Genomic DNA, 24,253 nt, shown 5'->3' with positions numbered 1-24,253 from the left:
TAATTATCCTTTAGGTGAGTGTGTGTGTGTGTGTGTGTGTGTGTGTGTGTGTACACACACGCACACATTGTCTTCATCTCCACTTAGAAACAACTTAAGGGCGTGCTCTCACTATCCAAACCACTCCCGGGGGTGTCTGATCCCCAATACCTGCTTCGTTTTACTAGTATGATCGCTCTGTACCGTGCTCGGGAGGGTTTGGTTAACTGGGTCCTGGCCGGCTTGCAAGGGTGGGCTCGAGTGCGGTTCAAAACCATGTCAAAGTGAACGACCAAGTGGTTTTAAAAAAAAGTTAAGAGACGACTCCAGTTTTGCCTTTGTACTGAAATGGTCATAATCAGTGTTGGGGGTAATGCATTACAAGTAACATGCATTATGTAATAATATTACTTTTTTAAAGTAACGCATTACTTTATAAATGTACACATTTAATGATTGAGTTACTTTTAAAAAAAAGTATAGCAAGTTACTTCCCAGTTTAATTAATTTGATTAAAGAAAAACATGGATAAATGAACACGACAAGCCAAATCAAGTTCAAAAAGGTCCCCAAGTCATTTCACATCACTGAATTTATTGAATTACATATATAGATGAGCAGCATAGAGCTGACTCTCGCGGCTGTAGACGTAATGGTTTCTCTTGGTTCATATGAATTTATTTTGTTGTCCATATGAATTAAGCCACACGTAGAAGTCGCAGGACCAGCCAAACTATGAGAAAAGTGTGACTTATAGTCCGGAAAATACGGTAATTCTAAGTTGCATAGAAATAAAAAAATGTAGTGTCAAAAAAGATAAAACCAAGTGTATGTGATAAACGTGCATCAGCTTTATTATAATGAGAGATCTATTCTACAAATCAGCAATGTGTGAATGTTAAAAATGATGCAGAACTCAAATAACACTTTCATTTTTTTTAAGCCTTAAGCAAATTTAATCAGTTGTAATCTCTGTCACATTACAAAGCATCATAATAAAAGTAATGCTGGTTAACTGAAACATTGATCAAACACTCACATAAATGCTTTACAGTTTATCGAAGAATTCATATTTTCAACACTGAGAGTTTAAAACATTACACATTCAAGTTTTCTTCTTGCAAACGCCAATGTTAATACAGATGGTTGCTGGGTTGTCAGACGTTGAAAGTTCTTCGACCAGAGTGCCTACGTACTTGTTTACCAAACTCTTACACATAATTTTTAGGAACCCAATCCAATCACAGACCCTTGTTAGCTTATTTTTAATGTCATCCTGTAGAAAAGTGAAGATCAGAATTAACCACAGGAAATAAAACACCAGTCCAGTGTTGATTTTGTATATTTACTTTCTGTATTAAAATTTTTTTTTAAATTTGTGATGTGAGCACACCGACCGCAGTTGTACCATTGGAGATCTTTTTCTTCACCTTCTTCATAGCCCACTTGCAGACCCAGCATACTCCAGGAAGCCCTTGGTTCATTTTGACAATGACTTCATCCTTATAAGAAAGATACATTTGCAATGTGTGATTATTCATGTTTATGGTAGTCAGAATCTTACCGAACGCAACTGGATGTTGGAAATGAGTGAAATTTTTTAATTATAAGCATATCACCTGTGCACTACAAATATTGTAATCTATAAGCAAGTAAGCATGCAAATAGGCTCTAAATCTAAAATCACGTAGCGTCATGTAGATGTTAATACTTGAGATTAACTCACAGAACTTTCTTCATTTCCAATCAATTCTTCTCGGTAGATTTTCCATTGAAGAGCGCACGCTGAGAAAATAAGTGAAGAACATAACATGAGCAAAGCCCATCTAATACCAACTAAGACAATCTTAAAATTTTACAGTAAAACACACAGATGAAAGATTAATAGATAATTATCAGTGGATTTTTACCTGAGGATACCAGCAGGGTGACAAGGATGATAAATCGTAGCATTTTGCTTGCTCTTAATACTAAGAGTGATCAAAACTATAAGACTGATCAAACTATGTTTGATTTATGCACACAAGATCTTTTGTATTGCTCTTTGTCACACATCAAAACCACCAACAAATATAGTTTAAGTGAGAGTAAGTGAGAGGTGACAAACACCTTATTTGTTCCTGCATGTGTTACTTGTTTAACCAAACATAGATTTTATTTTATCACACAACTCCTAATAGCAGTATACTTTATGTTCAATGTAATATTCAAGGTGATGTATTTATTTACTAATACATATAATACTATATACACTCAACTAAAGGATTATTAGGAACACCATACTTATACTGTGTTTGACCCCCCCCCTCGCCTTCAGAACTGCCTTAATTATATGTGGCATTGATTCAACAAGGTGCTGAAAGCATTCTTTAGAAATGTTGGCCCATATTGATAGGATAGCATCTTGCAGTTGATGGAGATTTGTGGGATGCACATCCAGGGCACGAAGCTCCCTTTCAACCACATCCCAAAGATGCTCTATTTGGTTGAGATCTGGTGACTGTGGGGGCCATTTTAGTACAGTGAACTCATTGTCATGTTCAAGAAACCAATTTGAAATGATTCGAGCTTTGTGACATGGTGCATTATCCTGCTGGAAGTAACCATCAGAGGATGGGTACATGGTCAGAAACAATGCTCAGGTAGGCTTTGGCATTTAAACGATGCCTGATTGGCACTAAGGGGCCTAAAGTGTGCCAAGAAAACATCCACCACACCATTACACCACCACTACCAGCATGCACAGTGGTAACAAGACACAATGGATCCATGTTCTCATTCTGTTTACTCCAAATTCTGACTCTACCATCTGAATGTCTCAACAGAAATTGTGACTCGTCAGACCAGGCAACATTTTGTCATTCTTAAACTGTCCAATTTTGGTGAGCTTGTGCAAATTTTAGCCTCTTTTTTTTCTCTGTAGTGGAGATGGGTGGTATTCGGTGGGGTCTTCTGCTGTTGTAGCCCATCCGCCTCAAGGTTGTGCGTGTTGTGGCTTCACAAATGCTTTGCTGCATACCTCGGTTGTAACGAGTGGTTATTTCAGTCAGAGTTGCTCTTCTATCAGCTTGAATCAGTGCGGCCCGTTTTCCTCTGACCTCTAGCATCAACAAGGCATTTTCGCCCACAGGACTGACGCATACTGAATGTTTTTCCCTTTTTACACCATTCTTTGTAAACCCTAGAAATGGTTGTGCATGAAAATCCCAGTAACTGAGCAGATTGTGAAATACTCAGACCGGCCCGTCTGGCACCAAGAACCATGCCAAACTCAAAATTGCTTAAGTCACCTTTCTTTCCCATTCTGACATTCAGTTTGGAGTTCAGGAGATTGTCTTGACCAGACAACACCCCTAAATGCATTGAAAAACTCCCATGTGATTGGTTGATTAGATAATTGCATTAATGAGAAATTGAACAGGTGTTCCTAATAATCCTTTAGGTGTGTGTGTTTGTGTGTATGTATGTATGTATGTATGTGTGTGTGTGTGTGTGTGTGTGTGTGTGTGTGTGTGTGTGTGTGTGTGCGTGCATACATACATACACACACACACACACACACACACACACACACACACACTCACCTAAAGGATTATTAGGAACACCTGTTCAATTTCAAACAGGTCCCAAAGTCATTTCACATCACTGAATTTATTGAATTACATATGTAGATGAGCAGCATAGAGCTGACTCTCGCGGCTGTAGACGGTAATGGTTTCTCTTGGTTCATATGAATTAAGCCGCACGTAGAAGTCGCAGGACCAGCCAAACTATGAGAAAAGTGTGACATATAGTCCGGAAAATACGGTAATTCTCAGTTGCATAGAAAAAAAAAAATGTAGTGTCAAAAAAGATAAAACCAAGTGTATGTGATAAACATGCATCAGCTTTATTATAATGAGAGATTTATTCCACAAATCAGCAATGTGTGAATGTTAAAAATGATGCAGAACTCAAATAACACTTTCATTTTTTTTAAGCCTTAAGCAAATTAAATCAGTTGTAGTTTCTGTCACATTACAAACAAAGCATCATAATAAAAGTAATGCTGGTTAACTGAAACATTGATCAAACACTCACATAAATGCTTTATAGTTTATCGAAGAATTCATATTTTCAACACTGAGAGTTTAAAACATTACAAAGCTTTCTACTTGCAAATTTCAATGTTTTTACAGATGGTTGCTGGGTCGTCTGACGTTGAAAGTTCTTCGACCAGAGTGCCTACGTACTTGTTTACCAAACTCTTACACATAATTTTTAGGAACCCAATCTCATCACAGACCCTTGTTAGCTGATTTTTAATGTCTTCCTGTAGAAAAGTGAAGATCAGAATTAACCACAGGAAAATAAAGCACCAGTCCAGTGTTGATTTGTATATTTACTTTTTTGTATTAAAAAAATTTGTAATGTGAGCACACTGACCGCGGTTGCACCATTGGAGATCTTCTTCTTCACATTCCTCATAGCCCACTTACATGTCCAGCATACTCCAGGAAGCCCTTGGTTCATTTTGACCATGACTTCACCCTAACAAGAAAGATACAATTGCAATGAGTGATTATTACTGTTTGTATTACGGGTCTGTTGAATGCTTGAATCTGAAAGTTTTTAGGTGTGTAATTATTTTCTGGGAAACGCATGGCGAACGTAGTTCCAGGCAGCTCTCTTGACCACATTACAGTTCTATATCACTTCGCATAGTTAACTGTTATAATGGACTAACAAAAACAACATGACAGACGATTTTCCGAGACAAAAACAGCACTGTTTAGAGACTCACAGAGGTAGCCTCATTCACACGATCTCTCTCCGCTTCGCGTCGTGGCCGCATCAACACCTCAGGTGTGCATTATTTTTCTAATAATTCAATGGCCCATCATCAATTATTCCTTACTTATGGTAGTCAGAATCTCACCGAACCCAACTGGATGTTGGAAATGAGAGATTTTTTTCTTTATAAGCATATCCCCTGTGCACTATAAATATTGTAATCTATAAGTAAGCATGCAAATAGGCTCGAAATCTAAAATCATGTTGTGTCATGTAGATGTTAAAACTTGAGATGAACTCACAGAACTTTCTTTATTTCCAATCAATTCTTCTCTGTAGATTTCCCATTGAAGAGCGCACGCTGAGAAAAAGTGACAAACATAACATGAGCAAAGCCCATCTAATACCAACTAAGACGATCTTAAAATTTTACAGTAAAGCACACACATGAAAGATTAATAGATAATTATCAGTGGATTTTTACCTGAGGATACCAGCAGGGTGACAAGGATGATAAATCGTAGCATCTTGCTTGCTCTGAAAACAAAGACTGATCAAAACTATAAGACTGATCAAACTGTGTTTAATTTATGCACGCACAATCTTTTGTATTGCTCTTTTTCACACATCAAAACCACAAACAAATATAGTTTAAGTGAGACTAAGTGAGAGGTGACAAAAACCTTATTTGTTCCTGCATGTGTTACTTGTTTAACCAAACATAGTTTTTATTTTATCACACAACTCCTAATAGCTGTATACTTTATGTTCAATGTAATATCCAAACCGTTCCCGGGGGTGTTTGATCCCCCAAACCTGCTTCATTTGACTTCTTAGTGTGATCGCTCTGTACCGTGCTCAGTAGGGTTTGGTTTAATGGGCCCTAGTTGGCTTGCAGGGGTGGGCTCGAGTGCGGTTCAAAACCATGTGCATTTACAAGCTTTAACCAGCAGATGTCAGCAGCAAATAAAGGTCATGACAGCTGTGGTAAAAGTTGCAGAAATTCCTGTGCCATAAAGTAAATGTGAAGAAAAAAAGTTGAGATTTGCAGTTAGTGTCATGTTTATTAAAGGCGGGGTGCATGATCTGTGAAAGCCAATGTTGATATTTGAAATCACCTAAACAAACACGCCCCTACCCTCATAAAATCTGGACCTTCTTTTGATCGACCCAACCCACACATACAACCCAGGTAACAATGTTGTTTAGGAGACACGCCCCTTACTTCTGATTGGCTACAAATGTGTTTTGGTACTCAGCCCGACTTCCTTTTCCAAAGTGATTTTTTCAAAAATCATGCTGATAATCTGAACTTCAGTGCGCATTTTGGGGGTGGGGGGGGTCTAACAGTGTTTTACATGTATGCATTTTGGAAAAAGCTTTAATCCAATTCTACTTACAGTGCGTACATTTTTATCAGTATGTGTTCCCTGGGGATCGAGCCCATGACCTTTTCGGCTGTTTATGCAATGCTCTACAGGATTTAACTTTAGAGAGATATTAATTTAAGAAAACCCCTGTAATATATTATCATCACTTATGGTTTTCTGATCTTAATAAGTTATCGGTTTATGTTCTGCAAACCCAATAGTTTTCTTCATAAGTGCGTCATAGACCCCATGATCGGAAATGCTGATCTACAGTAACACCTCGACCACACAACCCAACAATGTTTGACAAATAACCAACAGACCAACGTCAACTTCCCATCGTCTCTGCTCAGCCTTAATTGTTTCTCAAATGTTTTTTTTATCATGTGTCAAAAGGGTCAGCTGTCCTCCTCATTTCTCATGAACTGACACCTGGTTTCTTAACAACACTTTTGTCATCTTTTCTCACTGGTGGGCTTGTAGGGGAAAGCATTAGTGGAAATGTGACTGCATGGCCTAACATGGTGGACTGACTCAAGGTCAGTTTTTAAACAATGTGGTGAAGCAACTACACTCTAATTATCACCCATTCTCATGAAATGCATATAAATAGTGCTATACATACTGCGTTCATATGAGATATACCAGTCTTTCAATTAATAAAGCTCATATTTTTATATTGTTTTATGTATTGGTTTCTCGTTATTTTCTGTGTTTTTGCCATTGTCCCTTGGGTTTGGGGTTAGATTTGGGATTTGCTTTAGGATGTCATTTAATATATAGGTCTCTCCATGTTTTGTCTATTTTTAAACCATGGTCGCTTGGAGTTGGGGTTTAAAATGGGATTTGGGTTAGGATGTCATTTTACAGTATTTTTGACAAAAAGTTGTTCTAACCCCAAACCCAAGCGACTTCGGTTTTATGTTAAAAATAAAAATTTTAAGAATCCGCCGCTAGAGGGGGCACGATGGATAACAATAACAATGACGTAGATAAATGACGCTTTGCAAAAATACCACAGTGTTGCGGTATTGCCATTGCAACACTAAAATGTGTCATTTTCAAATGCCACGTAAAAACAAAGCCTTCAAATTATAATATGCTTTTAAAAAATATATAATATTTTCATAATGTATATTAAATGTAAACATCAAATCAATCACATGACTTAATGATTTAATGAATTTTGTATAATTGCATACCTTGGAGACGTATCACAGAACATTTTAGTGGTTTTGAAACCTTGACTGTTTAAAACCTCGGTATACATTGATACCGGTAACCGGACCATGCCTACACATGCGTCACATGTTCTTTTTCTTCCTACTGGAATTGCTGGTGTAGCCCGCTGGTTTAGCTGTTTTTTGGTCCCTTTTTTAAGCTGGTCTAACTGGACTCAGCTGGTAAGGCTGGAAGACCAGCTACTACCACTTTAAACCAGCTACCAGCTTATGATGGTCTTTGCTGGATTTATGCGTAGGGTTTGAACAAAAATAAATGATAAACTTTACTTGAGGGAAGGGTCTCCAACACCGCTCCTGGTTGGCTAAGGAACCCAATCTGATCACAGACGCCTTCTAATGTCATCCTGTAGAAAAGTGACAGAAAAAGGTCAGAATTAACCGCAGGAAAATAAAGCACCAGTCCAGTGTTGATTTTGTATATTTACTGTCTTTATTAAAAAAGAAAAATGTTTGTGATGTGAGCACACCGACCTGGGTTACGCCATTGGAGATCTTATTCTTCCCCTTTTTCATTGTCCACTTACACGTCCTGGAAGCCCTTGGTTTATTTTGACAATGACTTCAACCTAACAAGAAAGATACATTTGCATTGAGTGATTATTACGCTAAATTAAAGCTCACTTAGAATTGAAGATTTGATTTTTACCGTTTTGGAATCCATTCAGCTGATCTCCAGGTCTGGCGTTAGCACTTTTTAGCATAGCTAAGCATAATCCATTGAATCTGGTAAGAAGACCATTAGCATTGCGCTAAAAAATAACCAAAGAGTTTGGATATTTTTCCTGTTTAAAACGTGAATGTGCAACTTGTAGTCCAGGAAAATAATTCTCAGTTGCATAGAAATAAATGAAGTGTGTCAAAAAAGATAAAACCAAGAGTATGTAATAAACATGCATCAGCTTTATTATAATGAGAGAGCTATTCCTCAGATCTGCAAAATGTGTGAATGTTAAAAAAGCACAGAGGTGACACCATTCGCTCTTATGCAGAACTCAAGTAACACTTTCACGTTTCTTTAAGCCTTAAGCAAATTTAATCAGTTATAATCTCTGTCACATTACAAAGCATCATAATAAAAGTTATGGCGGTTAACTGAAACATTGATCAAACATAAATGCTTCACACTTTATTGAGGAATTCATATTTTCAACACCGAGAGTTTAAAACATTACAAAGCTTTCTTCTTGCAAACGCCAATGTTTTTACAGATGGTTGCTGGGTCGTCTGAAGTTGAAAGTTCTTCGACCAGAGTGCCTGCGTATTTGTTTACCAAACTCCTACAAATAGTTTTTAGGAACCCAATCTGATCACAGACGCTTGTTAGCTTATTTTTAATGTCATCCTGTAGAAAAGTGAACATCAGAATTAATCACAGGAAATAAAGCACCAGTCCACTGTTGATTTGTAAATTCACTTTCTGTATTAAAAACGTTTGTAATGTGAGCACACTGACCGCGGTTGCACCATTGGAGATCCTCCTCTTCACCTTTTTCATAGCCCACTTGCACGCCCAGCATATTCCAGGAAGCCCTTGGTTCGTTTTGACCATGGCTTCACCCTAACAAGAAAGATACAATTGCAATGAGTGGTTAATGCTGTTTATGGTAGTCAGAATCTCACCGAACCCAACTGGATGTTGGGAATCACAGGTCAGGAAACCAGCTTGATCTAATCTTCACCTGCAGCTGTACTACAGACAATATTACAGTTGTACCTCTTCATCTTTCTAACATAACTTTTGACATGTACCTCAAGGTGGCATCCTCTCTTCCATCTCACTTCCTGTCTTTAGATGCCAACGCAGGAACTGACTGACACACTATGCTCTACACTAACATCATGTTTAGATTATCTTTGTCCATTGTCCTCCAGACCAGCTTGTGCTTCTCCCTCTTCCTTCCCTTGGCTGTCTGACATCCTCCAGGAGCAACGTACTACGCTGAGGGCTACTGAAAGAAAATGGCACAAAACTAACAACCCTGCCGACCTCGGTTACTACCAGGCTGCCCCCTCCTGCACCACCCACTTCCTCATTGTCAGCTAATGACTTTGTTAACTTTTTTACAAACAAAACGTCTTCCATCAGCAACCAATTTTCCACACCACTAACATCAGAACACAATACACTTACATCTCACATCCATTTTTCTTCTTTCACCCTGCTGACCGACACTGACGTTTCTAAACTTCTCTCCACCCACTTCACCACCTGCCACCTTGACCAAATTTCCACCCATCTCTTACAAGCCATTTTGGGTACACTCGTACCAACACTCGCACACATCATTAACACCGGTTTAAACAGGCCCTGGTCACGCCACTGCTTAAAAAAGCCACACTTAACCCCTCTCTCACAGACAACTATAGTCTCACTCCTTCTATTTCCAAAACACTTGAAAGAGCAGTTTTCAATCCGGTATCTTTATTTATATCATTGAACAACCTACTTGATGACAAGCAGGGTTTAAATGCAACCACTCCATCGAAACAACACTGCTGTCAGTAACCCAATCCAAAATCGGACTGACAGTGTGAACAAGGTCTCATACACCTCTTCCTACATCGGCTGCCTGGCTTGTCAGCATTGAAGGATTGCTTTTCAGCCCCAAAACAGCTAGGTTGATACTCACAATTTTTTATGGTAACCCACCAAACATGGAACGTCTGGGAGACATTCAGATCATGTCTGTATAACGTCCGTTAGTTCAGACCCACTTTTAAACGTCTGCTGGACGTGCAATAGAGGGTCAGTGTCTGGACGTCACTCTTGCACCCCTTTTGGATGTCTGTGAACGTACCAAAAATGTTCAGTGTATGAACGTCAGACTATGACTCCTTATGGATGTCTGTGGACGTGCAAAACAGGGTCACTGTCTGGACGTCACTCTTGCACCCCTCTTGAATGTCTGTGGACGTGCCAAAAAGGTTCAGTGTATGAACGTCAGACTACGACCCCTTATGGATGTCTGTGGACGTGCAAAACAGGGTCAGTGTCTGGACGTCACTCTTGCACCCTTCTTGGATGTCTGTGGACGTACCAAAAAGGTTCAATGTATGAAGGTCAGACTACCACCACTTATGGATGTCTGTGAACGTGCAAAACAGGGTCAGTGTCTGGACGTCACTCTTGCACCCCTTTTGGATGTCTGTGAACGTACCAAAAAGGTTCAGTGTATGAACGTCAGACTATGACTCCTTATGGATGTCTGTGGACGTACAAAACAGGGTCATTGTCTGGACGTCACTCTTGCACCCTTCTTGGATGTCTGTGAACGTACCAAAAAGGTTCAATGTATGAAGGTCAGACTACCACCACTTATGGATGTCTGTGGACGTGCAAAACAGGGTCAGTGTCTGGACGTCACTCTTGCACCCCTTTTGGATGTCTGTGAACGTACCAAAAAGGTTCAGTGTATGAACGTCAGACTATGACTCCTTATGGATGTCTGTGGACGTGCAAAACAGGGTCAGTATCTGGACGTCACTCTTGCACCCTTCTTGGATGTCTGTGGATGTGCCAAAAAGGTTCAGTGTATGAACGTCAGACTATGACTCCTTTTGGATGTCTGTGGACGTGCAAAACAGGGTCATTGTCTGGACGTCACTCTTGCACCCTTCTTGGATGTCTGTGGACGTGCCAAAAAGGTTCAGTGTATAAACGTCAGACTATGACTCCTTATGGATGTCTGTGGACGTGCAAAACAGGGTCTTTGTCTGGACGTCACTCTTGCACCCTTCTTGGATGTCTGTGAACGTACCAAAAAGGTTCAGTGTATGAACGTCAGACTATGACTCCTTATGGATGTCTCTGGACGTGCAAAACAGGGTCATTGTCTGGACGTCACTCTTGCACCCTTCTTGGATGTCTGTGAACGTACCAAAAAGGTTCAATGTATGAAGGTCAGACTACCACCACTTATGGATGTCTGTGGACGTGCAAAACAGGGTCATTGTCTGGACGTCACTCTTGCACCCTTCTTGGATGTCTGTGGACGTGCCAAAAAGGTTCAGTGTATGAACGTCAGACTACGACCCCTTATGGATATCTGTGGACGTGCAAAACAGGGTCATTGTCTGGACGTCACTCTTGCACCCCTTTTGGATGTCTGTGAACGTACCAAAAAGGTTCAGTGTATGAACGTCAGACTATGACTCCTTATGGATGTCTGTGGACGTGCAAAACAGGGTCATTGTCTGGACGTCACTCTTGCACCCTTCTTGGATGTCTGTGAACGTACCAAAAAGGTTCAGTGTATGAACGTCAGACTACCACCACTTATGGCTGTCTGTGGACGTGCAAAACAGGGTCAGTGTCTGGACATCACTCTTGCACCCCTTTTGGATGTCTGTGAACGTACCAAAAAGGTTCAATGTATGAAGGTCAGACTACCACCACTTATGGATGTCTGTGGACATGCAAAACAGGGTCAGTATCTGGACGTCACTCTTGCACCCTTCTTGGATGTCTGTGGATGTGCCAAAAAGGTTCAGTGTATGAACGTCAGACTATGACTCCTTATGGATGTCTGTGGACGTGCAAAACAGGGTCATTGTCTGGACGTCACTCTTGCACCCTTCTTGGATGTCTGTGGACGTGCCAAAAAGGTTCAATGTATGAAGGTCAGACTACCACCACTTATGGATGTCTGTGGACGTGCAAAACAGGGTCCTTGTCTGGACGTCACTCTTGCACCCTTCTTGGATGTCTGTGGACGTGCCAAAAAGGTTCAGTGTATGAACGTCAGACTACGACCCCTTATGGATATCTGTGGACGTGCAAAACAGGGTCATTGTCTGGACGTCACTCTTGCACCCCTTTTGGATGTCTGTGAACGTACCAAAAAGGTTCAGTGTATGAACGTCAGACTATGACTCCTTATGGATGTCTGTGGACGTGCAAAACAGGGTCATTGTCTGGACGTCACTCTTGCACCCTTCTTGGATGTCTGTGAACGTACCAAAAAGGTTCAGTGTATGAACGTCAGACTACCACCACTTATGGCTGTCTGTGGACGTGCAAAACAGGGTCAGTGTCTGGACATCACTCTTGCACCCCTTTTGGATGTCTGTGAACGTACTAAAAAGGTTCAATGTATGAAGGTCAGACTACCACCACTTATGGATGTCTGTGGACATGCAAAACAGGGTCAGTATCTGGACGTCACTCTTGCACCCTTCTTGGATGTCTGTGGATGTGCCAAAAAGGTTCAGTGTATGAACGTCAGACTATGACTCCTTATGGATGTCTGTGGACGTGCAAAACAGGGTCATTGTCTGGACGTCACTCTTGCACCCTTCTTGGATGTCTGTGGACGTGCCAAAAAGGTTCAGTGTATAAACGTCAGACTATGACTCCTTATGGATGTCTCTGGACGTGCAAAACAGGGTCATTGTCTGGACGTCACTCTTGCACCCTTCTTGGATGTCTGTGAACGTGCCAAAAAGGTTTAGTGTATAAATGTCAGACTATGACTCCTTATGGATGTCTGTGGATGTGCAAAACAGGGTCATTGTCTGGACGTCACTCTTTCACCCTTCTTGGATGTCTGTGAACGTACCAAAAAGGTTCAGTGTATGAACGTCAGACTATGACTCCTTATGGATGTCTCTGGACGTGCAAAACAGGGTCATTGTCTGGACGTCACTCTTGCACCCTTCTTGGATGTCTGTGAACGTACCAAAAAAGTTCAATGTATGAAGGTCAGACTACCACCACTTATGGATGTCTGTGGATGTGCAAAACAGGGTCATTGTCTGGACGTCACTCTTGCACCCTTCTTGGATGTCTGTGGACGTGCCAAAAAGGTTCAGTGTATAAACGTCAGACTACGACCCCTTATGGATGTCTCTGGACGTGCAAAACAGGGTCAGTGTCTGGACGTTACTCTTGCACCCTTCTTGGATGTCTGTGGACGTGCCAAAAAGGTTCAGTGTATGAACGTCAGACTACGACCCCTTATGGCTGTCTGTGGACGTGCAAAACAGGGTCAGTGTCTGGACGTCACTCTTGCACCCCTTTTGGATGTCTGTGAACGTACCAAAAAGGTTCAATGTATGAAGGTCAGACTACCACCACTTATAGATGTCTGTGGACGTGCAAAACAGGGTCAGTGTCTGGACGTCACTCTTGCACCCCTTTTGGATGTCTGTGAACGTACCAAAAAGGTTCAGTGTATGAACGTCAGACTATGACTCCTTATGGATGTCTGTGGACGTACAAAACAGGGTCATTGTCTGGACGTCACTCTTGCACCCTTCTTGGATGTCTGTGGACGTGCCAAAAAGGTTCAGTGTATAAACGTCAGACTATGACCCCTTATGGATGTCTCTGGACGTGCAAAACAGGGTCAGTGTCTGGACGTTACTCTTGCACTCTTCTTGGATGTCTGTGGACGTGCCAAAAAGGTTCAGTGTATAAACGTCAGACTACCACCACTTATGGATGTCTGTGGACATGCAAAACAGGGTCAGTGTCTGGACGTTACTCTTGCACTCTTCTTGGATGTCTGTGGACGTGCCAAAAAGGTTCAGTGTATGAACGTCAGACTATGACTCCTTATGGATGTCTGTGGACATGCAAAACAGGGTCAGTGTCTGGACGTCACTCTTGCACCCCTTTTGGATGTCTGCGGACGTGCCAAAAAGGTTCAGTGTATGAACGTCAGACTATGACTCCTTATGGATGTCTCTGGACGTGCAAAACAGGGTCAGTGTCTGGACGTTACTCTTGCACACCTCTTGAATGTCTGTGGACGTGCCAAAAAGGTTCAGTGTATGAACGTCAGACTACGACCCCTTATGGCTGTCTGTGGACGTGCAAAACAGGGTCAGTGTCTGGACGTTACTCTTGCACAGCTCTTGAATGTCTGTGGGCGTGCCAAAAAGGTTCAGTGTATGAACGTCAGACTATGACTCCTTATGGATGTCTGTGGACGTGCAAAACAGGGTCATTGTCTGGACGTCACTCTTGCACCCTTCTTGGATGTCTGTGGACGTGCCAAAAAGGTTCAGTGTATAAACGTCAGACTATGACTCCTTATGGATGTCTCTGGACGTGCAAAACAGGGTCATTGTCTGGACGTCACTCTTGCACCCTTCTTGGATGTCTGTGAACGTGCCAAAAAGGTTTAGTGTATAAATGTCAGACTATGACTCCTTATGGATGTCTGTGGATGTGCAAAACAGGGTCATTGTCTGGACGTCACTCTTGCACCCTTCTTGGATGTCTGTGAACGTACCAAAAAGGTTCAGTGTATGAACGTCAGACTATGACTCCTTATGGATGTCTCTGGACGTGCAAAACAGGGTCATTGTCTGGACGTCACTCTTGCACCCTTCTTGGATGTCTGTGAACGTACCAAAAAAGTTCAATGTATGAAGGTCAGACTACCACCACTTATGGATGTCTGTGGATGTGCAAAACAGGGTCATTGTCTGGACGTCACTCTTGCACCCTTCTTGGATGTCTGTGGACGTGCCAAAAAGGTTCAGTGTATAAACGTCAGACTACGACCCCTTATGGATGTCTCTGGACGTGCAAAACAGGGTCAGTGTCTGGACGTTACTCTTGCACCCTTCTTGGATGTCTGTGGACGTGCCAAAAAGGTTCAGTGTATGAACGTCAGACTACGACCCCTTATGGCTGTCTGTGGACGTGCAAAACAGGGTCAGTGTCTGGACGTCACTCTTGCACCCCTTTTGGATGTCTGTGAACGTACCAAAAAGGTTCAATGTATGAAGGTCAGACTACCACCACTTATGGATGTCTGTGGACGTGCAAAACAGGGTCAGTGTCTGGACGTCACTCTTGCACCCCTTTTGGATGTCTGTGAACGTACCAAAAAGGTTCAGTGTATGAACGTCAGACTATGACTCCTTATGGATGTCTGTGGACGTACAAAACAGGGTCATTGTCTGGACGTCACTCTTGCACCCTTCTTGGATGTCTGTGGACGTGCCAAAAAGGTTCAGTGTATAAACGTCAGACTATGACCCCTTATGGATGTCTCTGGACGTGCAAAACAGGGTCAGTGTCTGGACGTTACTCTTGCACTCTTCTTGGATGTCTGTGGACGTGCCAAAAAGGTTCAGTGTATAAACGTCAGACTACCACCACTTATGGATGTCTGTGGACATCCAAAACAGGGTCAGTGTCTGGACGTCACTCTTGCACCCCTTTTGGATGTCTGCGGACGTGCCAAAAAGGTTCAGTGTATGAACGTCAGACTATGACTCCTAATGGATGTCTCTGGACGTGCAAAACAGGGTCAGTGTCTGGACGTTACTCTTGCACACCTCTTGAATGTCTGTGGACGTGCCAAAAAGGTTCAGTGTATGAACGTCAGACTACGACCCCTTATGGCTGTCTGTGGACGTGCAAAACAGGGTCAGTGTCTGGACGTTACTCTTGCACAGCTCTTGAATGTCTGTGGGCGTGCCAAAAAGGTTCAGTGTATGAACGTCAGACTATGACTCCTTATGGATGTCTCTGGACGTGCAAAACAGGGTCATTGTCTGGACGTCACTCTTGCACCCTTCTTGGATGTCTGTGAACGTACCAAAAAAGTTCAATGTATGAAGGTCAGACTACCACCACTTATGGATGTCTGTGGATGTGCAAAACAGGGTCATTGTCTGGACGTCACTCTTGCACCCTTCTTGGATGTCTGTGGACGTGCCAAAAAGGTTCAGTGTATAAACGTCAGACTACGACCCCTTATGGATGTCTCTGGACGTGCAAAACAGGGTCAGTGTCTGGACGTTACTCTTGCACCCTTCTTGGATGTCTGTGGACGTGCCAAAAAGGTTCAGTGTATGAACGTCAGACTACGACCCCTTATGGCTGTCTGTGGACGTGCAAAACAGGGTCAGTGTCTGGACGTCACTCTTGCACCCCTTTTGGATGTCTGTGAACGTACCAAAAAGGTTCAATGTATGAAGGTCAGACTACCACCACTTATAGATGTCTGTGGACGTGCAAAACAGGGTCAGTGTCTGGACGTCACTCTTGCACCCCTTTTGGATGTCTGTGAACGTACCAAAAAGGTTCAGTGTATGAACGTCAGACTATGACTCCTTATGGATGTCTGTGGACGTACAAAACAGGGTCATTGTCTGGACGTCACTCTTGCACCCTTCTTGGATGTCTGTGGACGTGCCAAAAAGGTTCAGTGTATAAACGTCAGACTATGACCCCTTATGGATGTCTCTGGACGTGCAAAACAGGGTCAGTGTCTGGACGTTACTCTTGCACTCTTCTTGGATGTCTGTGGACGTGCCAAAAAGGTTCAGTGTATAAACGTCAGACTACCACCACTTATGGATGTCTGTGGACATGCAAAACAGGGTCAGTGTCTGGACGTTACTCTTGCACTCTTCTTGGATGTCTGTGGACGTGCCAAAAAGGTTCAGTGTATGAACGTCAGACTATGACTCCTTATGGATGTCTGTGGACATGCAAAACAGGGTCAGTGTCTGGACGTCACTCTTGCACCCCTTTTGGATGTCTGCGGACGTGCCAAAAAGGTTCAGTGTATGAACGTCAGACTATGACTCCTTATGGATGTCTCTGGACGTGCAAAACAGGGTCAGTGTCTGGACGTTACTCTTGCACACCTCTTGAATGTCTGTGGACGTGCCAAAAAGGTTCAGTGTATGAACGTCAGACTACGACCCCTTATGGCTGTCTGTGGACGTGCAAAACAGGGTCAGTGTCTGGACGTTACTCTTGCACAGCTCTTGAATGTCTGTGGGCGTGCCAAAAAGGTTCAGTGTATGAACGTCAGACTATGACTCCTTATGGATGTCTGTGGACGTGCAAAACAGGGTCATTGTCTGGACGTCACTCTTGCACCCTTCTTGGATGTCTGTGGACGTGCCAAAAAGGTTCAGTGTATAAACGTCAGACTATGACTCCTTATGGATGTCTCTGGACGTGCAAAACAGGGTCATTGTCTGGACGTCACTCTTGCACCCTTCTTGGATGTCTGTGAACGTGCCAAAAAGGTTTAGTGTATAAATGTCAGACTATGACTCCTTATGGATGTCTGTGGATGTGCAAAACAGGGTCATTGTCTGGACGTCACTCTTGCACCCTTCTTGGATGTCTGTGAACGTACCAAAAAGGTTCAGTGTATGAACGTCAGACTATGACTCCTTATGGATGTCTCTGGACGTGCAAAACAGGGTCATTGTCTGGACGTCACTCTTGCACCCTTCTTGGATGTCTGTGAACGTACCAAAAAAGTTCAATGTATGAAGGTCAGACTACCACCACTTATGGATGTCTGTGGATGTGCAAAACAGGGTCATTGTCTGGACGTCACTCTTGCACCCTTCTTGGATGTCTGTGGACGTGCCAAAAAGGTTCAGTGTATAAACGTCAGACTACGACCCCTTATGGATGTCTCTGGACGTGCAAAACAGGGTCAGTGTCTGGACGTTACTCTTGCACCCTTCTTGGATGTCTGTGGACGTGCCAAAAAGGTTCAGTGTATGAACGTCAGACTACGACCCCTTATGGCTGTCTGTGGACGTGCAAAACAGGGTCAGTGTCTGGACGTCACTCTTGCACCCCTTTTGGATGTCTGTGAACGTACCAAAAAGGTTCAATGTATGAAGGTCAGACTACCACCACTTATGGATGTCTGTGGACGTGCAAAACAGGGTCAGTGTCTGGACGTCACTCTTGCACCCCTTTTGGATGTCTGTGAACGTACCAAAAAGGTTCAGTGTATGAACGTCAGACTATGACTCCTTATGGATGTCTGTGGACGTACAAAACAGGGTCATTGTCTGGACGTCACTCTTGCACCCTTCTTGGATGTCTGTGGACGTGCCAAAAAGGTTCAGTGTATAAACGTCAGACTATGACCCCTTATGGATGTCTCTGGACGTGCAAAACAGGGTCAGTGTCTGGACGTTACTCTTGCACTCTTCTTGGATGTCTGTGGACGTGCCAAAAAGGTTCAGTGTATAAACGTCAGACTACCACCACTTATGGATGTCTGTGGACATCCAAAACAGGGTCAGTGTCTGGACGTCACTCTTGCACCCCTTTTGGATGTCTGCGGACGTGCCAAAAAGGTTCAGTGTATGAACGTCAGACTATGACTCCTAATGGATGTCTCTGGACGTGCAAAACAGGGTCAGTGTCTGGACGTTACTCTTGCACACCTCTTGAATGTCTGTGGACGTGCCAAAAAGGTTCAGTGTATGAACGTCAGACTACGACCCCTTATGGCTGTCTGTGGACGTGCAAAACAGGGTCAGTGTCTGGACGTTACTCTTGCACAGCTCTTGAATGTCTGTGGGCGTGCCAAAAAGGTTCAGTGTATGAACGTCAGACTATGACTCCTTATGGATGTCTGTGGACATGCAAACCCACATGGAAAGAACCTATATGAGGATATATGCACATATATGAAACCTGCAGCTTATATGCACATACAGTATATGCTGCATATACATGTAGGTAAAATTGAGGTGCATATATGTGCATATACGGGCCATATTGGTCTCATGTATTGCTTATAAATATCCACATATAAGCCCTATACATACAAGATATGTCTCCTATATTGCTCATGGCAGGATCTGTTCATTTTGTAGCTAATACCTCACATTGGCATCTGTCATACATGATGCCTAGCTCATATTTTCTATTATCAAGGCAATAACGAGGAACTACCTAAAAAATTATGTAAGAACTTATGTATGAGCAAACACGTGAAATTGGTATCACATAATTGGCATGTTATGGAATTTAAGCTATGATGTCTACACTTTTTTCTGAAACATTTACAAGGCCAATTCTTTCTTGTATGAAGATAGTAGATGTCTATGGCTGTGCCAAAAATATTAAATATCTGAACACCTGACCAGAGACCGATATGAACTCATATGGAATTTTTTTTGTAAATCAAGAATTTATTGTCAAATAGTCTGGAGAACTACCTGCTATTTAAAAACATGAAATCACATGAAATTGGCACATATATATATTTTTTTGCAGTTTTTTCATTTATTTATCATTTCTACATTTGTGTCCATATTAGTCCATTGTCTGTTGGCAAGCAAACCTCAGGACTGACATAAACTAACAGCAATGAAAGTATGAGAGCATGACACATGAAACATGGGATAAAAATAAGGTTATTCCATCAAGTACAATTGTTCCTAAAATACATTTAAAAACATTATGTTGTTATAAATGAATATGACACCAAGGGTTTTTTTTTGCTCATCCACTGTATTTTTTCTGCCTGCTTTAGCATAGAGCCTATCTTTAGATTCATATCCTTTCTCTTAAAAATAGTTACTTGTAAAACTGATTTTGGAACCAGTTGTACTTCCCACTACCTGTTGTTGTAGGTGTGGCTCTTATTACACTCAAGTCCAAATATTGCCTCCCAGCTCCCCTTGGAACATCATGGAACATCTTTTAAATGTTAGACAAAGACATTATGATTACTTCTTTTAGACGTGTTTTTGCTCAGTGGGTTCTCTGGACAAATGCAGATGACATTTCTGACTGCTACAGTCTGTCTGGAAGCTAAAGGGAAACAAAGTATTTTGCCTTCTTTTTTCGTTTCAGTTTTCTGCAAAGACATGTATAGAAAAACATATACTTTTTCTATGTACACAAAAGGCCTATTTCTCATAAATATTGTTCAGAAATCTGTGTAAATCTGTGTAAGTGAGCACTTCTCCTTTGACAAGATAATCCAACTCACAGGTGTGGCACATCAACATGCTGATTAGACAGCATGATTATTGCACAGGTGTGACTTAAGCTGGCCACAATTAAAGCCTTGGCTCTCCAGCACCTTGTTTCCAGCCGGGCTTTGTGTCTGTCTGGTTACATCTCAGGCTCTTCCGCCACCGTCTGCAGCTCTGTGTCCATCAGTCGGCACCCTGGTCTCCTCCATGATGGTTCCTTCCACTCCTCCATGGCTTCTCATGCTCATGTGTCGCCTTGCTCAAGGCCCCATCCTGGACTGCATCTTTCTTCCTCCTCCTGGCAATCCATCTGCCTCCAGAACCTCCTCCTACTCTTCATTGCTCTCCACGGCGCAAGTTTGCAGGGATCGTCTGCTCTCACTCACTGGACTACATTACCCATAATCATTTGCACCCCCTCAACCACCATCTTTAATTGTTTTATACACACACATGCTTACCATTGTCTTTATTCATTGTCGGTTCTTGTCTATGTTATGGGTATTTACCCATAGTCTGTCAAATAAAGTTCTGTTTAGTGTTACCTGTCATCGTCCTTCTCCTTCTTACATACTGTGACCCATATTACAAAATGTCTCTGCCCACCTAAAGTTCTTGGATAGGTACATGTCAGCCAAGGGGATGGGTATTTAATATTTTAAAGCAGTAGTTGTGCACACAGTCAACATCCAGTACCTGAAAAAGTGTTGATGTCCAAACCCTTTGTAGCATATTTGGTGATAAGACCATTTTGAACGGTTGCCTTAAGAAGTAAAATTGTACACCTGGTTTAAATGGAGGTCAACAGGGATGTCTGAAATTACACATAATTAAAAATTTTATGAATGTCTTTTAGAGGTCTGCAAAGACATAGAAAAACCCTGTAAGGATGTCACTTGGATTTCAATAATGAACATTTAAAAAACATCCTTTAAACGATGTCTTTTAAACGTTTAGCAAGCATGTCAGTAGGATGTCTAATTTCAACACAAAAAAGACGTTTAGAAAAGACGTTGCAAAAACTTTCATTCTGGATACTCCATGGACTTCTTTTGAACGTTCAACAAACATGTCAGTAGGACGTCTAATTTCAACACAAAAAAGACGTCTAAAAAAGACGTTGAATGAACGTTGTCTCTGGCTCCCCACTGGACGTCTTTTAAATGTTCAACAAACATGTCAGTACGACGTCTAATTTCAACACAAAAAAGACGTCTAAAAAAGACATTAAATGAACGTTGTCTCTGGCTCCCCACTGGACGTCTTTTAAATGTTCAACAAACATGTCAGTAGGACGTCTAATTTCAACACAAAAAAGACGTCTAAAAAAGACGTTGAATGAACGTTGTCTCTGGCTCCCCACTGGACGTCTTTTAAATGTTCAACAAACATGTCAGTAGGACGTCTAATTTCAACACAAAAAAGACATTAAATGAAGGTTGTCTCTGGCTCCCCACTGGACGTCTTTTAAACATTCAACAAGCATGTCAGTAGGACGTCTAATTTCAACACAAAAAAGACGTCTAAAAAAGACGTTGCAAAAACTTTCATTCTGGCTACTCAGTGGACGTCTTTTAAACGGTAGACAAAGAAGTTATAATGACGTCTTCTGGACGTGTTTTTGTTTAGTGGGAAGTGGTTGCAATCAATTTATTTAAGCTACATTTAAACAAAAAAATGTAGAAAAGCAAAATAAAACAAAAAACTTTTGTTTAAATGTAGCTTAAATAAATTTATTGCAACCACTTACCATAAAAAAATGGAGTAAATTGAATGAATAATTTTTTTCAGTGCAGCGCAGGGTCTAAACGGGCGTGTCCGAACCCACTTTTGCTAATTTAACAATGGGAAAAACAGTTTATGCGCCAAGTGCATGGCCTTTAAGGGTTGTTCCTATTTTCGTAATGGGTGTGTTTTGTGCAATAAACCAATTAGAGTCTTCGCTCTCATACCGTTTAAAAGCAAGTTGCACATGGCGCCATGCCTAATGCCTATTTAAAAAGTGGAATTTGTAAACTGAAAAACTAAGAGGAGGAAGAAGGCCACCAGTTTAAGATTAATGATAAAACAGTGTGTTGTTTTTATTTTGTATTGAAATTATAATTTTTTGGATTCAAACCTTTTAAAGCGTTTTTTTTAAGGCATGGAAGTAAAAATAGCAGGCTTTTAATTGCTGTAAATGTATTGATATTCTACATAATCATTGTAATCTTATCAAATAATTTGCAAATATGCAAGAAAAGATTTGTACTCTAAAAATACAAACAAGAGATAAAGGATTTACAAATGTGCGGAGAGCCGAAGCGTTTCAGCACTCGGACAGCACCATGGATTTTTTAAAAAGCATTACTTAAAAAAGGTTCTCATCTCATCATATCCACAGGTACAGAATCTTCATATACAATTCATCTGTGGGGTAGCATTTAAAAACAGATGCATTTAGTTAAGCAAAGCATTTATTTACTTACGAGGCTACATGTGAAGCAGCTCTTTACGCCTTCTAACGTCTCATAATCGATCCTCATTTATGTCCAAGAGACTCAATAATAATCTTTTACATTTGTGCTGCTGCGCATTCATGTGCATGATAAGCAAACCTTTGTTGTCGTCTTGTTTATAGGCGCATATTTCTAATGTGCTCATTAAATAACAAAAACAATATTGGATCGTAGTATATTTTAGTTGCCGCAAAATAGCAATGCACCAACAATGCGCCTGAACGCACCTCGTTTTCAGACGCCCATGGGTGCAAAATTGGTTGCAAATGCATTTGCTATTTAAACAACGTGGCACTAAAAGTGAAAATGATAATTGCACCGGGTTGAAACTAGCAAAAGACACTTGCGTCGCACATTGCGTTGCATTGTGCCGGGTGTATGATAGAGCCTTACTTAAAGAAGCTTAAATAAGAATCTGTAGTTTTTATTCTACTTCTACTTTTACTCTTTAAATACAATTTTATGTGGTACTTTTTTACTTTTACTCAAGTATGATTCTGGCCAGATACGTTTAATTGAGTCAAATTTACACTCAGTACTTGCACTTTCACTTGAGTAACATTTTTGTACTTTTTACACCTCTGGCAATTATGTCGATTTGCATTATACAATATTAGGAAGATACCTCTGCTACTACTACTACAGCTCACTCACAGAACTTTCACTGGCGCTACACCGGCATACTTTCACACTTTCCTGCATTACGTTCAGCAAGGGAGAGGCGCCTTGTCTTACCTTCACAAAAGGGCATTAAATCACGTTCCCGCTCATTTTTCTTCACTGCTGGTGGAATGATCTTCCTTTAGGAGTCTATTTTATACAGTATAAAAACAACTAAAAACTCATCTTTTCCAAAAATATTTGACCAATTAATGACTGTAGACACACTTCTTCTATCTAAAAAAAATTCTCTCTCAACAGGTATTGTTTCAGAATTGTGAAAACTTGTATCATTGCCTCATTATGACAAATCGCTTGATTGTTTCCTTATCTTTGTAAGTCGCATTGGATAAAAGCGTCTGCTAAATGTAAAATGTGCATTTTTTTTCTTTATAAGCATGTCACCTGTGCACTACAAATATTGTAATACAAGTAAGCATGCAAATAGGCTCTAAATCTAAAATCACGTAGTGTCATGTAGATGTTAATACTTGAGATTAACTCACAGAACTTTCTTCATTTGCAATCATTTCTTCTCTGTAGATTTCCCATTGAAGAGCGCACGCTGAGAAAATAAGTGATGAACATAACATGATCAAAGCCCATCTAATACCAATTTAGACAATCTTAAAATTAAAGCTGGTCCTGTACAGTAAAGCACACACATGAAAGATTAATAGATAATTATCAGTGGATTTTTACCTGAGGATACCAGCAGGGTGACAAGGATGATAAATCGTAGCATCTTGCTTGGTCTGAACACTAAGACTGATCAAAACTTTAAGACTGATCAATACTATAAGACTGATCAAAGTGTGTAAATTCATGCACGGAAGATCTTTTGTATTGCTCTTTTTCACACCTCAAAACCACAAAAGTATATATATAGTCTAAGTGAGACTTTTGTCATCCACCTTATTTGTTCCTGCATGTGTTACTTGTTTAACCAAACGTAGATTTTATTTTATCACACAATAGCTGTATACTTTTATGTTTAGTGTAATATTCA

At 41.2% G+C, this 24,253-nt stretch overlaps 2 protein-coding genes across 4 annotated transcripts; both read right to left on the bottom strand.

Moving 5' to 3' along the window:
- Positions 1 to 810: 810 nt before the first annotated feature.
- Positions 811 to 24,062, bottom strand: LOC135735506 (antimicrobial peptide NK-lysin-like). 3 transcript variants are annotated; one of them, XM_065253945.1, is made up of 4 exons: positions 23,947 to 24,042; positions 1,706 to 1,764; positions 1,377 to 1,481; positions 811 to 1,255 (listed from the first exon to the last, which is right to left on the bottom strand). In XM_065253945.1, exons 1-4 carry the CDS (start codon positions 23,987 to 23,989, stop codon positions 1,085 to 1,087), a joined length of 378 nt encoding a protein of 125 aa, XP_065110017.1. In that variant the 5' UTR covers positions 23,990 to 24,042; the 3' UTR covers positions 811 to 1,084. The 3 variants fall into 3 exon arrangements, with proteins under 3 accessions (XP_065110017.1, XP_065110012.1, XP_065110004.1); XM_065253940.1 differs by lacking the exon at positions 23,947 to 24,042 and adding an exon at positions 1,890 to 2,045; XM_065253932.1 differs by lacking the exons at positions 811 to 1,255; positions 1,377 to 1,481; positions 1,706 to 1,764 and adding exons at positions 8,245 to 8,708; positions 8,820 to 8,924; positions 23,751 to 23,809 and having other exon boundaries at positions 23,947 to 24,062.
- LOC135735530 (antimicrobial peptide NK-lysin-like) lies at positions 3,848 to 5,499 on the bottom strand. The gene is made up of 5 exons (XM_065253958.2): positions 5,237 to 5,499; positions 5,055 to 5,113; positions 4,405 to 4,509; positions 4,125 to 4,291; positions 3,848 to 4,048 (listed from the first exon to the last, which is right to left on the bottom strand). Exons 1-4 carry the CDS (start codon positions 5,277 to 5,279, stop codon positions 4,130 to 4,132), a joined length of 369 nt encoding a protein of 122 aa, XP_065110030.1. The 5' UTR covers positions 5,280 to 5,499; the 3' UTR covers positions 3,848 to 4,048; positions 4,125 to 4,129.
- Positions 24,063 to 24,253: the final 191 nt, after the last annotated feature.

The sequence above is a fragment of the Paramisgurnus dabryanus genome, chromosome 17, assembly GCF_030506205.2.
Source record: "Paramisgurnus dabryanus chromosome 17, PD_genome_1.1, whole genome shotgun sequence".
Classification (NCBI taxonomy): Eukaryota; Metazoa; Chordata; class Actinopteri; order Cypriniformes; family Cobitidae; genus Paramisgurnus; species Paramisgurnus dabryanus.
Note: the sequence above shows the minus strand (reverse complement) of the source record. Positions and strands in the feature narration are given on the sequence as shown.

Bases quoted from the DNA above. Each gene is read 5' to 3' on its own strand.
- LOC135735506 (XM_065253932.1), bottom strand. From the start codon at position 23,989: ATGCTACGATTTATCATCCTTGTCACCCTGCTGGTATCCTCAG. The intron at 23,810-23,946 runs GTAAAAATCCAC...TTATTTTCTCAG, and splicing joins CACCCTGCTGGTATCCTCAG to CGTGCGCTCTTCAATGGGAA. The intron at 8,709-8,819 runs GTCAGTGTGCTC...ACTTTTCTACAG, and splicing joins TCTCCAATGGTGCAACCGCG to GATGACATTAAAAATAAGCT.
- LOC135735530 (XM_065253958.2), bottom strand. From the start codon at position 5,279: ATGCTACGATTTATCATCCTTGTCACCCTGCTGGTATCCTCAG. The intron at 5,114-5,236 runs GTAAAAATCCAC...ACTTTTTCTCAG, and splicing joins CACCCTGCTGGTATCCTCAG to CGTGCGCTCTTCAATGGGAA. The intron at 4,292-4,404 runs GTCAGTGTGCTC...ACTTTTCTACAG, and splicing joins TCTCCAATGGTGCAACCGCG to GAAGACATTAAAAATCAGCT.